This window comes from Vigna umbellata, chromosome 5 (genome assembly GCF_029865625.1).
Source record: "Vigna umbellata cultivar VRB3 chromosome 5, Vumbellata_1.0, whole genome shotgun sequence".
Classification (NCBI taxonomy): Eukaryota; Viridiplantae; Streptophyta; class Magnoliopsida; order Fabales; family Fabaceae; genus Vigna; species Vigna umbellata.
This window is the reverse complement of record NC_142169.1, coordinates 25,985,118-25,998,559: the sequence shown is the minus strand read 5'-3', so window position 1 is coordinate 25,998,559 and position 13,442 is coordinate 25,985,118. Positions and strand designations below refer to the sequence as shown.

At 29.5% G+C, this 13,442-nt stretch overlaps 1 protein-coding gene across 2 annotated transcripts; it reads right to left on the bottom strand.

The window, feature by feature from the left end:
* Positions 1 to 677: 677 nt before the first annotated feature.
* LOC148198008 (putative methyltransferase PMT3) lies at positions 678 to 5,850 on the bottom strand. Of its 2 annotated transcripts, XM_088116428.1 has the most exons (9): positions 5,704 to 5,850; positions 5,545 to 5,616; positions 5,193 to 5,434; positions 4,902 to 5,066; positions 4,606 to 4,788; positions 3,902 to 4,496; positions 3,383 to 3,495; positions 2,545 to 2,765; positions 678 to 1,238 (listed from the first exon to the last, which is right to left on the bottom strand). In XM_088116428.1, coding segments are annotated over exons 2-9 (1,851 nt in total). In that variant the 5' UTR covers positions 5,546 to 5,616; positions 5,704 to 5,850; the 3' UTR covers positions 678 to 907. The 2 variants fall into 2 exon arrangements, with proteins under 2 accessions (XP_087972554.1, XP_087972552.1); XM_088116426.1 differs by lacking the exon at positions 5,704 to 5,850 and having other exon boundaries at positions 5,545 to 5,697.
* Positions 5,851 to 13,442: the final 7,592 nt, after the last annotated feature.

Genomic DNA, 13,442 nt, shown 5'->3' with positions numbered 1-13,442 from the left:
ATTTCTGAACTCAAGCGAAAATTGTGGCAGCTACTAACTTTGCCCCATTGCAGCCCAAAACAAAAAATCAGAAAAGTGATTACAAATGACAGAAGTTCTGAACTTCTCATTAAATTGCTCCAGATAGTGATTACTTGATCAACTGCTGCATACGTACGTAATATTGATAATTCTTTTCATTATTTTTCTTAACAAAGCAAAGGGAAATTTATGGATCCAAAGTTCCAAACCACCATTATAGTAATGTTACATAATGGTCTGAACTCACCAAAACAAGAGTTAATTAATAACAGTAGTCATTCTTTTCTTGGTCTTATGTGTTTTTGAAGTCATGGAATTTGCTTAGGCTTATAAATGGTACATTATTTATAAGCTGAGCCTGTTGGGACAATTAAGGAGCAGAGTCTAAAAAAACAACAAATCCTCACCGACCATAAAAGTATCCAATTTAAGCAGTACTATGTCAGTCTTCTCGACTCGAGGGTCGTGCTCTATTGTTTGAGCAAAGCACTATTTTCCTTTAAATAACAACCCAAGTTATGGCAGGACTCAACTCCACCTAAACCATGTTTTTTAGAGTCCTGCATGCCAATAGTACCCCTTTCAAGCACTTAGGTTAACAACCAAGGGGCCAACGTGATCCCAAAACATAAGTGTAGAAAAAAAACTACAATATCTAGTACAGTAATATGTAAAAATTAATTGAAAAATCGGTATCCCTTAGGTGTGGATATAAACGCTGAAGCGTCCAAAATTTAATAAATAAATTCAAATAAAAAGATATGATGATTTGAGTGAGCTTTCACTGCGACTTACGTCTACAGTGAAGAGAGCTACACTGAAAACTTAGGCCTCAGTAATAAGGCTACAGAAATTAATGTGAACTTATACAGTGAATATTATGACACTATTCTGAAACCTGGATACTATCACTTGTGAGCCACATCTTCTTTTGAATTATAACCACTGCATGATCATCTTCTTCATCTTCATCATCTTTACCTTGATCAATGTCATAATTTGTCACAACTTCCCAGTGTAATGCAGGCAAGTATTTCCTCACATACTCCACCACTGACCGCTTATCATAGACAATGATGAAGCCCTTTGGCCTCAGAATTCTATCCATCTCAATCAACAAGTCCTCTGGACTGCATTCTTTCTTAATAATATCAGAAAATACAGTCCATGCATGAAGAAGATCATAAGTTCGAGGGTAGCTTGAAAAAGCTTCACACCTGTTCCATTCATAAAATATATAAATAGCCATAGCATGGTTAATACCAGGTTTTCATATTTGAACAAATTATCAGATCATGTTGAGTCAATATTTCAATAACTGAAATAATGTTGGTTTTACTGAATAAGATTTTCTTCTCAAGAGAACTTATTACCTCTTTCTTTTCCTTCAAAAAGGACCCACTATATAATATTTGACATTTAACTTTATAGTATATAAATATAAAACTCACCATAAAAATTGAATTTGTACAGTATAGGTAGACTTTCTTGACGTAGTATCATGGGGTAAAAGCTATTTTGACGAGATTTTTCGCTGATTAAATCTAACTAACTACCGGCTATCAAATAGTTTCAAACTACCCATTAATTAATATGATTCACGGTAACCGTTCATTATTTCATGAAACAAGAACTGTAAATTAATTTAAAAATTTAACTAATATTAGATGTAAAATTCGGTATAACTTAAAAAATATATATAAATATTTATTTTTAGATAAATTTTATATTTAAGTGACAGTATTTAAAAAATATCATTAAAAATAACAAAATATTAATTTATAAAAGTAGATTTGTACTAAATACCTAAATGGTTTTTATAATATATAAATTTTATCATTTTGGTTCCTATATCTTAAAATTTTAGTATTTTAATTCCGAATATCTAAAATCTATTCTTTAAGTGATGATGTATTATACAAAATGTCATGTCCTGATAATAAGTGGTGCCACATGGTGTCATGTTGTCATGTGTCTTCATGACATTACTCATGCGTGTCACATCATCATTTAAGCAGGAGACCCTAACAATAACGGTCAAAATAGTAAAATTTGAAATTATAAGAACCAATGGAAAAAAAAGTATAGGAACCAAAACGATAAAATTGGACCAATAACATATTTAAGTCAATCTAAAATTTAGGTAAATTGATTATAATTAAAGAGTATTTCAATCTTAAGCAAATTATAAAATGTGTTGTAATTAAGAATAAAAAATACATCTAATTTAAATTTTTTAACTATCATCCAATCACAAATCATCAAATATGATTAGTTTGTTAAATTGTATGATATCTACCTTGAAAAGTCTTTGATTATTGAACTCTAATAAAAGAAACATCTAATATAAGTTCTTCTTGTGGCTTAGAATGTGAACAATTTAATGTTTTGATTGGTTCTTGCATTTTATGTTCATTTATCCAAAGGAGAGAGTAAGTAGTAAAATGAAACAAAAATTTGAATAAGGTTTGCCATAAATTGAGCTTGTTAAAATAATTGTTTCGTGAAAGAAACGAGCCATACCAGTTGTGAACTGCTCCTATCAATCCTCTGTCATATATTATGGCGAGAGATTTTGGTTCATTTTGTGGCACCACATTCATAACCCATACATCTTTGTCTTTCAAAGCTGCTGCAAATGAACCTATATTTGCCCTCATATCCATCACATTCCGTATTGTGCCTGCTTTAATCTTACTGCCTAGCTTGCTCCAGTAATTATCAACTCTTTCTTGCCAAACTTCCTGCACAAAGTTAGATCTCTAGTAAAACTAGCCAACATTCGTTTGTTTGTTTGTTCATGTCAATTTCCATTGCAAGATCATCATGATCATCTTAGAACTGGAGAAGAAGATATAGAATAACTACATATTGTTAAAAGTTTCACATCGATTAGTGATAAAGTCAATTTACAGTATCTAAAGCAAGTGTAAATTTCATCTTATAAGCGGGTTCTATAAAATTGAGTTAGGCTTAAAATCTATATCTTAAGACATTCAACTAATATAAAGAATTGTTCATAAGGTGTCATCTTAGATGGTCTTCCAATAGATAATGAATAAGGAACCAATTGTAGAAGGAAAATTTAGGGGGCAAACTGATGCCTAGGCAACAGATGGGTATAATATGAACTTGTTCATGGTAAAATACGGTCTAGTAACGCATGTGATCTCAGTTATCTATTACTATGAGTTGATTAATGCCAGGGTTTTAAGCATCCTCCCCCTTGTTCTTGTATTTTCTTTCATATTTTTCTTCTTCTGTTACAGCTAGTCGAAGCCTCACGTTGATACTTCTTTCTGATCAGTGAAAGAATTATATTGGAGATATTAAAATGGTGATCAAGAGAGTTAAAAATTACCACGTCCTTCTCAAACATTTTAGTAGAATAGTGAATTTCAGCCAGACGAGGAGGTGGAGTAGTCAATCGAGCTGGCCAAGGAGCCAAACCACTTCCTTTTGCTTTGTGCATTTCTGCATACAAAACCAGAATATACTATTATTGCATAAAAGAGTTATTAACTACTAAAGCCATTGCTAGTGAAACATGGAAAAACGATATAGTATTATGATATATACCATATCTCCAGAGAGACATGGACCTATCTATAATGGCAATAACAAAAGCAATTTCATAAAGTGAACTATTCAACAGCTGCATAACCATGAGGGCATTATTTTGCTGCATAATCATAACTTTGAATGATTAAGAAATGGAATTTAAACCTAACTCAATTTTACAAAACTAATTTGTAAAATGAAGTTTGCACTCACTTATACTCTAGTCGATCTGGAACTTCCAGTAAGAACAACTAATGATATGAGAACATTATTTTCAGCATATATCATGATATTGTAAGACATAGGAAATATGACTCACGATCAGAATAGCGTGAAATGCAAGCTTTCATTTTAACTCCGGAGACAGCATCAGGATCATCATCAGATCTGCATAGTGGAGGCAAAGTACCAGGCATTCTCTTTAAGTAGCAACTATTTGTGAGAGGCTTGATCCAAATAACAGTCTGATTCCTCTTAGCAGCAATTTTCCAGCACATCCTCTCCACAAGAGCACTCATTTCTCTCCATATTCTCCTATCTTCCTCATCCTGTGCATAGGCTTCAGGAGATGAATATGCAAAATAACCTCCTGGCCTCAATAACCTATCCAGCTCAAGGAGAAGGATACCATCTCTCTGAAGCCAATCGATTCTACAGCGAGAACAATGAGCAAATTCAAAAGATCTACTTGGGTAAGGGAGCCTCAGGGTCCCTAAGACACCAAGATATGCTGGAATTCCCCTCTCTAAGGCAAACTGAATTTGATTCTGATGAACATCGTTTGGAGCCAATGACATTGCTATCACATCAGAAGAAAGAAGATATCCTCCAAAGCTAGCAACTCCACACCCAACATCAAGAACAGACCTCACTCTTCCCTCATTGTTTATATTATTGTTTGGAAAATTAAGCATCTGTAACAAAATTGTGAATGGATTGAAATACTCTCAATTAGGACAAATTTTGACAGAAAATTAACAGATCTTGAACAATTGAAGCATTACATTGGTAATTGAAGCTTACATTAGCAATTGAAGCAATGTATTTATCGGCACCATAATGGAAGTGGGTTCCTCCACCAGGAAAAACTATTTTTTCACCTTTCACAACCATCCAATTCTGGTCAGATTTTTCAGTTGCAAGATGGGTATGAGGTATGTTTGCCTTCCACACCTGGTCTCTGCTTTTGGGCCAGTTGATTGGAATCTATTATCAAGATCAACATAAGAAACTAAAAACTTAAGCAAAGAATATTTCAAAACACTGAACTTTCATAGTTCCATCTAACGTAAGCAATCCCAGGAGAGTGAAAACGTCACCTTGTACCCTGGAGGAGGAGGAATCAAACAGTTATAACGCCTCTCAGGTATTGGGCAGTGTCTTTCATAGTGCTCCATCAGTGCTAAATCAAGCTTCAATCTTGTTTGGTATATGAGGTTTCTGTCCAGACAAGGAATAAGCTCTGATAGACGATCGTCACAGACCTTAAAAAGGTAAATACGAGAGTAAAAAAAAAGTTGAACGTGCCATAGTAGTAGAAACTCAAATTCTAGGGTAGTGTCAATGGAAAACATTAAACTTATTCAGTTCAAAATCTTAAATTAACTCACTGGAATGGTCTTTGGTATAGCACTGTCCTCTCCTCCAATAAGTGTGGAGGAAGATTCGCTCACATCTCTGTCTCCTTTCAAACCCAATTGTCTCAAAGATTTATCCCCATACTCAACAATAGATGAATCGCCACTCTGAGAATAAAAGTAGAAGAAAACACCAACAATCACCAAAAACAACACAGCCACGACTAAATTTTTTCTAGAGTTCACATCTGCTCTTCCTCTTGCCATGCTTGCCACTGCGAAAAAAATCACCTTTTTCAATACAACTTCAACTGCCACACCACACCACGCATCAAAGATCAAAACCTAACAAGGCAAACCTCAAAAACTCATACAAAGCACTTACTTATTCAAAGTTCACTCACTCACCCCCGTGAGGAACTTATGTGACTGAGAAGTTAGAACCGCAAAACAAGAACTGCAGAGACAGTTGAAAGGTTGAGAAAAAAAAATATCACAGAAACTAAACAGCCCAAAAGAATAAGCATGTCTAAACATGATTTACTCTCTGTGGGACCTTCAACACATCCGTCATGAAAGAAACATCACTGTTGAACCAAATTCACATTAATAATTTAAGAAAGAAAAATCAGGTTTTGACAGAAAGATGGTAAAAATGAAAGCTACAGCAAAATCAAATCTATCTAATAATATGCCAAAAAGTGAGAGAAGCTTAAAAAAAGCACATGGAAGTGGTAAGAAACAATAGGGCAAGTGGGAAAAACATTAAAGAAGAGATGATGAAAGAGAATCACCGACAGGTGCCACTTGCCAGCTAGCTGTTGACGTCAGTGTAGGGATTCCCAAAAGGGGAGGGAAGAAATTGGAGGAGCCAACGGAAAGTGACTTAAACCACTCCACCCTTCTTAATTATCATTACTTTTATCTATTTTCACATTATGCTGTCTGAGATTCACACGTTTTCTGGACGGATCTTCATTGATGTTTATGCATAATGTAATCTGCATATTTCATATTTACCTCAAACCTAATGCCAAAAGCTCATTGCTTTGCCGCACAACAATCTCTTTCTGTGCAGTCAAAGTAATGCATTAAAGGTTCATTGGATCACCAAATACAGTCAAAAACTGAACTATTGTCTGACTGAGTGAAGCATAAAGTATCCATAAAACTTACAAAAGATAAACCTTAACAACAAAATGAAAAATTGAAAACAGTACATTTAAATTTGTAAAATTTGGATGAAAAAAAAAACTAAGTGCATGTTCTTATGATTATCTTTTAAAAGGACAACAGAATGTCTCCCTCTCTTAAAGTTGGTCCATCATGCCTATTTATGTCTTGTGAAGTTGAGCAACGTGCAATTGTTCTGGTTGGGAATATTTTTCAGCAAACAGTTTTCTTTGCTACAATGAATGTTCGAGGACTGAAGTTCGTTCTTTCTCAAAATTGTAACTTTGACCATTCTTTTTGTTTTTTATTTGAGAATGTGGTGTTTTTTTTTTTAATTTTTACTTTCTGTAATCTTAGTTCTCAATTTAAACAACTTACAATTTTTATTAATTATATTAGTATTTTTTTAACTGGATAATTTATATACACAAAAAATTAAAAAATAGTTCAAAATTACATATTGTAAAATCTGGTGTCAGGGTATTATGTGAATGGTATTTTGCGTTATTGTGTTTTCAGCCTTGTATAGCGTCCTGGCAGTGTCAGTTTGCATTCCATGCATAGCTTTCTTCCTACAGCCCATAAGATTTTTTTTTCTATTTCAACCTTTTTAGATTATACAATTTAGAAATTATTTTTTAATTTTCAGATTTTATAATTTGAAAGTTTTTTCTTTAGAAAAAAAATTTGAATTATATAATTTGATAAATAAATTAGAAAATACTTTTACATTATGTAATCTGAAAGCCAAATGATTTTCAAATAGTATAATCTGATAACTATTTTTTGAGAAAAAACAAAACTTTAAAAGTTATTTTTATTTTTGAATTATATGATTTAAAATTCATATTTATCTTCTAGATTGCACAACTGTACAATCCATAAATAAATAAATAAAAATTTAGATTCTAAAATCCGAAGAGAAAAATGGAAAAAAAATTATAAAGGTGCAGAAAGAAAGTTATAGATGTGCAGGAAGAAACTTTCTACCGTCCCCTGTCACTCTTTTTTTTTTTCGAAGTAGTTTACACTTTAATCGTTATTTTGGGTTCAATACAAACTACTTTTATTCACACCCCGTTTTTATCTTCCTACCCCACTTTTGCTGTCCTTCTCATTTTCTTTTGTACGACCATTATTACTTTTTCTTATCTTTCATTATTTTGTCTATATAAGTTTTCATACTCACTATGCTTCTTAATAGACAAATTTTGTGTTTTTTATTGGATTTATTACCGCCCATATAACAAAAACTGTTTTTTTATTACTTCAAAATAACCAAAATTAATTTCTTTTGTGATATTTTTTTTTAAAAAACAAAAAGTTCAGAGGGTAGGAGTGAGTTTGTTTGAGAAGACATAAAAGAAGTATAAATATCAAACTTATTTAAGGAAAAGTGTAAATAAAAATTTGCAATATATCACAACTTTAAATCTAAGTCATATGAATGCTCCATTAATGCAGAGACAGAAAGATAAAGATTGTTGAAGATAGTGGGAAAGTATAGGATATTTTTGAAATAAAAAAAATTAGTTGGGAGGTATAAAGTATTTTTGAAATAAAAAAAATAGTAAAGAAATACAGAAGCACTTGGGATAGTGGAGGGAGCAACACCCATATAATGGGCCTTTCGACTGTCTCGCTCACTGCTCTTACTCATACGTATAAAGAATAATTATTTGTGTTTAATGTCTTCTGTTAAATATAGTGAAAATTATATATGGGATTAATCTCCCTTGTGTTAAACACACATAGGGTTTTTCTATTTATAATTGAAAAAATATGGGCTAAGTCCAAAATACAAATAATAAATAATAACAAACTAACTGAAAGATTAAAAGATATAATATTTTTAACATTCTTATTTTGTTTTTTTATTAATATAAGTTGTTATAGGATCAGGAATTTGTTCATAAAATTTTCAAGGAGATTAGTCAATACATTTAAATATAAAGTATAGCATAAAAAAACTACTATTTTGACAATTCATAAGGTATTTAAGAACAGTGATAGATGTAATTGTCACAAAGTACAGCTCAGGAAATATACCCTGTTTATTCAGAAAAAAAAAACGGTTTTTAATATTCAAAATGAAATCGAAAAAAATGATTATACTTATAGAGAGAAATATGGACCTCACCAAAAAAAAATAATTTGGAATATTTGATAAAACGTAGTTGGAATATTCCTCTCAACAATCACTACTGAAGCTATTAGAAAATAGCAAAGACTGAAAACGTTGTTAAAGCAAAACCTCGTAAATGGATTTATCAAACAATTGAAGACAGTATGGGTTTGATTTCTAATTCTTTTTTTTTTTAACTTATAAATTATTCTTAAACTCTATAAAATCTTAAACCTATTGAAGAATGAATGATATTTTATGTTCCGAAACATTCAGTATTTTTAAATTGTATAAAAATTAAGATTAAGAATAATTTAAATGTATATTTTGAATTTTGAATATATTTTTTGAAGATAAAATGGAAACAATATTCTAAATTGTAAAATAGAAAACACAATGATTATGGTAATAAACCTTTAAAAAAACAAATTTTATTTGGAAAAGTTGTGAAAAGTGAAATACGAGTGCAATAGTTTCGTTGTTGTTGTTATGAATGATTGATTCTTACGTATAAGAAAAGAAGAAGAAAGTAAGTAAGGAGAGTATGTTATTTAAAAGTGTTGTTGAATGCATGACAACACGCCATAGAAAGTAAATCAACATATCTTCATCTTCAAGAACAAGTTCCATCTCTTCTGCTTTCGCTATCAAACCATCTCTCTCACTATCAATAACTTTAAAACATTTTTATATAGAGAGACTTATTGATTATGTAAAAGTAGTTTATATAGGCTATTTTATTATAATTTAAATTTTGTGTTAGTATAAAAGAAGGATTTTATGTCACCTTTATTACATAGGTCGCTAAAAATTCAATACACTAATTATGTGGTAATATTTTTTTAATTTAAAGAATATTTTTCCATCTTGTCTTACTAAACTATAATATGGAAACTCTTACATTTTCATTTGGTTTGTTTTTTCTCCTTGTATCTGTATTGGATAGTATAGATTTTCTTTTTCTTTTTTCTTCTCTAATGAGAATATTACATGTTCGTATTCTTGTAATGCTTTAGTCATCTCATTCTATTTCTTTGTGCTTCATCGTCTTATATTCTAGATCTTTCTATATCTTATTCAATGGTCTGCACCGGATTTTTCAAATAAATAAATATGTAAATACGTGCAGTTTATGAGATTTGAAATTAATTTATAATATATATGATTGGATAATATTAAGTGAATTGTGCTTGAATATTGCATTTGACTATATATATATATATATATATATATATATATATATATATATATATATATATATATATATATATATATATATATATAAAGAAATAATTCAAATGGTATTGTTTGTATTTATGTTTTAAAAGTAAAGTACTATGAATGTTGTATTGACCTATATAGTTTGGAAATTGATGTAATGTATTTATAGTAATTTATCCACAGATAAGTGGTAGGTAAAACTTACTTAAGGATAAACAACATTAAGAAATTACACACGAAAATACGAAAATTGAGTTATAGGAATTATCTATGAATAAACAAATAAGAAATTTACCTATCCGTATGTATTACGCATAAAAACATATTTCTCACATGCAAAAAATTTATAAATAACTTACTAACTTATTAATTACCTACTATGAATAATACGTGGATATATAATTATTAATTATCTACATATTTTTGTCATTATTTATAGATTTTATCAATAGGTAAATATAATATTTTTTGTAATGCAACTTAAAATTTGTAAGTTAGAAGTTTATTAGTTAATAACTAACCTATAAGCTAAAAACTGATTCGTCAGTTACCATTTAACTTATCGTCAACCAGCAAATTTATGAATTTGTTTTGTTAAATAATTGTTATTGTATTCTTCATTACACTTGCATACTTTTTCAAGTTATTTATGTTTTTAAATAAACTTGGATTTTACAATCAACATTCATCTGTCCTTCCATGCCCACGGTCACGCCATTGTGTTGCTCCAAGGAAAAAGATGAAGCAACAATCCAAGAAAAAAAGAAGTCGTCTGTGTATCCAAGAAAGAAGAAGAAACAACCCATAATAATAATAATAATAATAATAATACCATCCTAATAATAATAATAATAATAATAATAATAATATATTGGTACATTTTTTATCTATAATTTATATGCATAAACTTTATATTTAAATCTCCACTTTCACCTCAAAATCCTTTAAAATAAATAACACAAACTAATTGTTCTTAATTGTTCTTTATATGGCTATTAATACACAATTTTTTGTATTAAAAGATAAGATTATTTATAAATGTCTTAATTCAACCTACCAACATATAATTCTTTCCATCCTTAATGATAATACTGTTCTGTTGAGAATAAATAATCTCTTCAAACATAAATAGATTTGCACATAAGAGCATAAATTTAAATAAAAGCATACAAAAAATTTGACATGGTTCAACACTTCAAAGTCTAAAATTCACCAATACTCAATAAAAGTATTATTTATGAAGGTGTAATTTTTTTTGGCTAAAACTGAAAACCTTCATAAAAGTTTTCTAAAAAAAATTGCAAACTTTTATACAATTATTTTGACACAATTTAGTGAAAAAAAACCAACATATCTATCCTTATCCAAAAGTTTCACATGTTGGAACAAAGATTTGACATGCTAACAATAGATTTGATTGAACCGCTCTTGCCACTAGTAGTTTGCACAAACTCATTGATGTCAAAAAAAATTTTTGTCATTAGTTATTATTGTCTTGTACATCAACTTTGTTGTTAGCAACTTTCACATCATTGTTTTCAACAACTCACCAATACTCAAGGGGAATCCATCACCAATACCACATCGACCAAGCTAGATCCCATTACACATATCAACAAAGTCATTGCACAAAAAAGGATCAACAACACTAACCTATTTGTAAGAAATGTGACACGTAATGTTGACTCTGCTCAACATATGTCGAACTGTTAATCTTCCTCCTAAGATTAGAATTGCAACTTTGATACAACGATTAAGAATCATGCAATTGAAAATAATCTTTTCAAATGGAAGCACACCTATAAATTAAAAAAAAAACACACACACAAGAAATTTAGCATAGTTCTACACCTCTAGGCTTACATTTACAAATACTCAAAAAAGTATTATCACTCCACATATAATTTTTATAACAAAAACTACCAAATTCCCACCTATACCCAAGATACATATTGATGTGTGGTTATTCATCTCAAATCAAGTCTTCATTTTTATAATAACTTTCTTATGTTCTATTTTTATATTACTAAATGTAAGACTTTTATGAAAATCCACTAAAATGTGAATAAATATGGTTTATAAACATTATAATACAACTTACACATAGATAATCTTTTGAAGTCTGAACAATAAGATTACCTAATGAAAACATAAAAAACCCTATCATCTTATAACCATTCCATTTAAGTTGAATAACATCTCCATGCTTTTATATTACCTTTGTGCAGAAAACACTTCATTGCTTGAACAAGTTATTCATGTCTTGATTCTATAAGACTTCATTATTATTTTGTAGGCAAAGTGTTGATTGTTTATCATATAAATTATTATCAAACTTGATATAGAGTTAGGTTCAGTTGATGTATTATATATCTTGATTTTGTTTCTAATGAAATCAAGTTCAGTTTAATCTCAATTATCATTTAAGTTTTAGTTTTATCGTTAATGTAGTAAAATTTGATACAATATTCATTACCAACATAACTTTATAGTAAAAATGATTTCCATTAATACATATATAGGACATTTGATCCAATACCACACTATCCCTTATATATGTATAATTACAAGATTATATCAAAGTGCAACCATTGTTATAAGTGTTGAGATTATACTAAAATAGTATGATTAACGTGAGATTACAATAAGACACTAAAATTGATTAAATCGATCATAATCGAATGTTGTGATGACATATGAATTTAACATTTATATTTTTATTAATTAAATATCTTTAATTAAAATTCTAGACTTCAATATTTATTAATTTCATTAACTATTTTTGCTTGACCATTCTTATTACAGTTACTTAAATTAGGATTATATAACTAGTTAACATCTATTGTTCATTAAAATTTTAGTTGTAACACTAGTTTATTTAATTGAAATAAATTTTGTAAAAACAAATTTATTTATTATCCTCAATAACATGGGTTGACATTGACATACCCAATATGAAACAGTAAGATTATGTAATGATACAACTGACCAGAAGAGAGCCCTTCCAATAGTAAACGATAAGACTGCCATTAAAGCTTACCGACAGATTATTTATTTGTACTTGCCACGATGACACGCGGTATTTTTCAAAAATCAAGCACCAAATTACGTTTAGTCGCTGAAATTCAAGAATAATTGACAGCCGAAATTCGCTGCAAAATCAGGCCCACGATGCTGGTTGGTGCGACGTCGCATCAACATCAAATACCCCAAAAAAAAAAAACAAAAATCTTTTACACACACACACAAATATATTATTATCATATTTTGTAAAAAAAACTTATACTCATATAAGAATTTACAACAAATTGTAATTTTGTTTCATTTTATATGTGATTTTGGTTTATAAAATTTTAATTTTAGTGAAATCTTATATTTTATATTAAAATGTATTTTAATTAATTATTTTTTTATGGCATACTACATTAATATAATATATTTAGAGTTTAATTGAACCAAAATAATTAATTACATGAAAAATATATAGACTAAATATTAAACCGAATTGTGGACTTTTCAAAATCACATGTACAAGAATAAAAGCAAAGTCTATTTAACTAAGAATAGCAAATGATTGTAGATTTTTACAACCTTTTCATGGGTGGATGGTTGAAGTTGATCTACTTTAAAAATAAATAAATAAAAGAGAAGATGATGCTGAATATCCTAGGAAAAAGTTTAAGTTGGGTGAAAAAGATCTTACAATTTGTGGAATCTTTTAACCATTAACATGTTTTAATTATAATTATAAATTAATGGAATGA

Bases quoted from the DNA above. Each gene is read 5' to 3' on its own strand.
- LOC148198008 (XM_088116428.1), bottom strand. The intron at 5,067-5,192 runs GTGAGTTAATTT...TACCTTTTTAAG, and splicing joins CTATACCAAAGACCATTCCA to GTCTGTGACGATCGTCTATC. The intron at 4,789-4,901 runs GTGACGTTTTCA...TCTTGATAATAG, and splicing joins CTCCTCCTCCAGGGTACAAG to ATTCCAATCAACTGGCCCAA.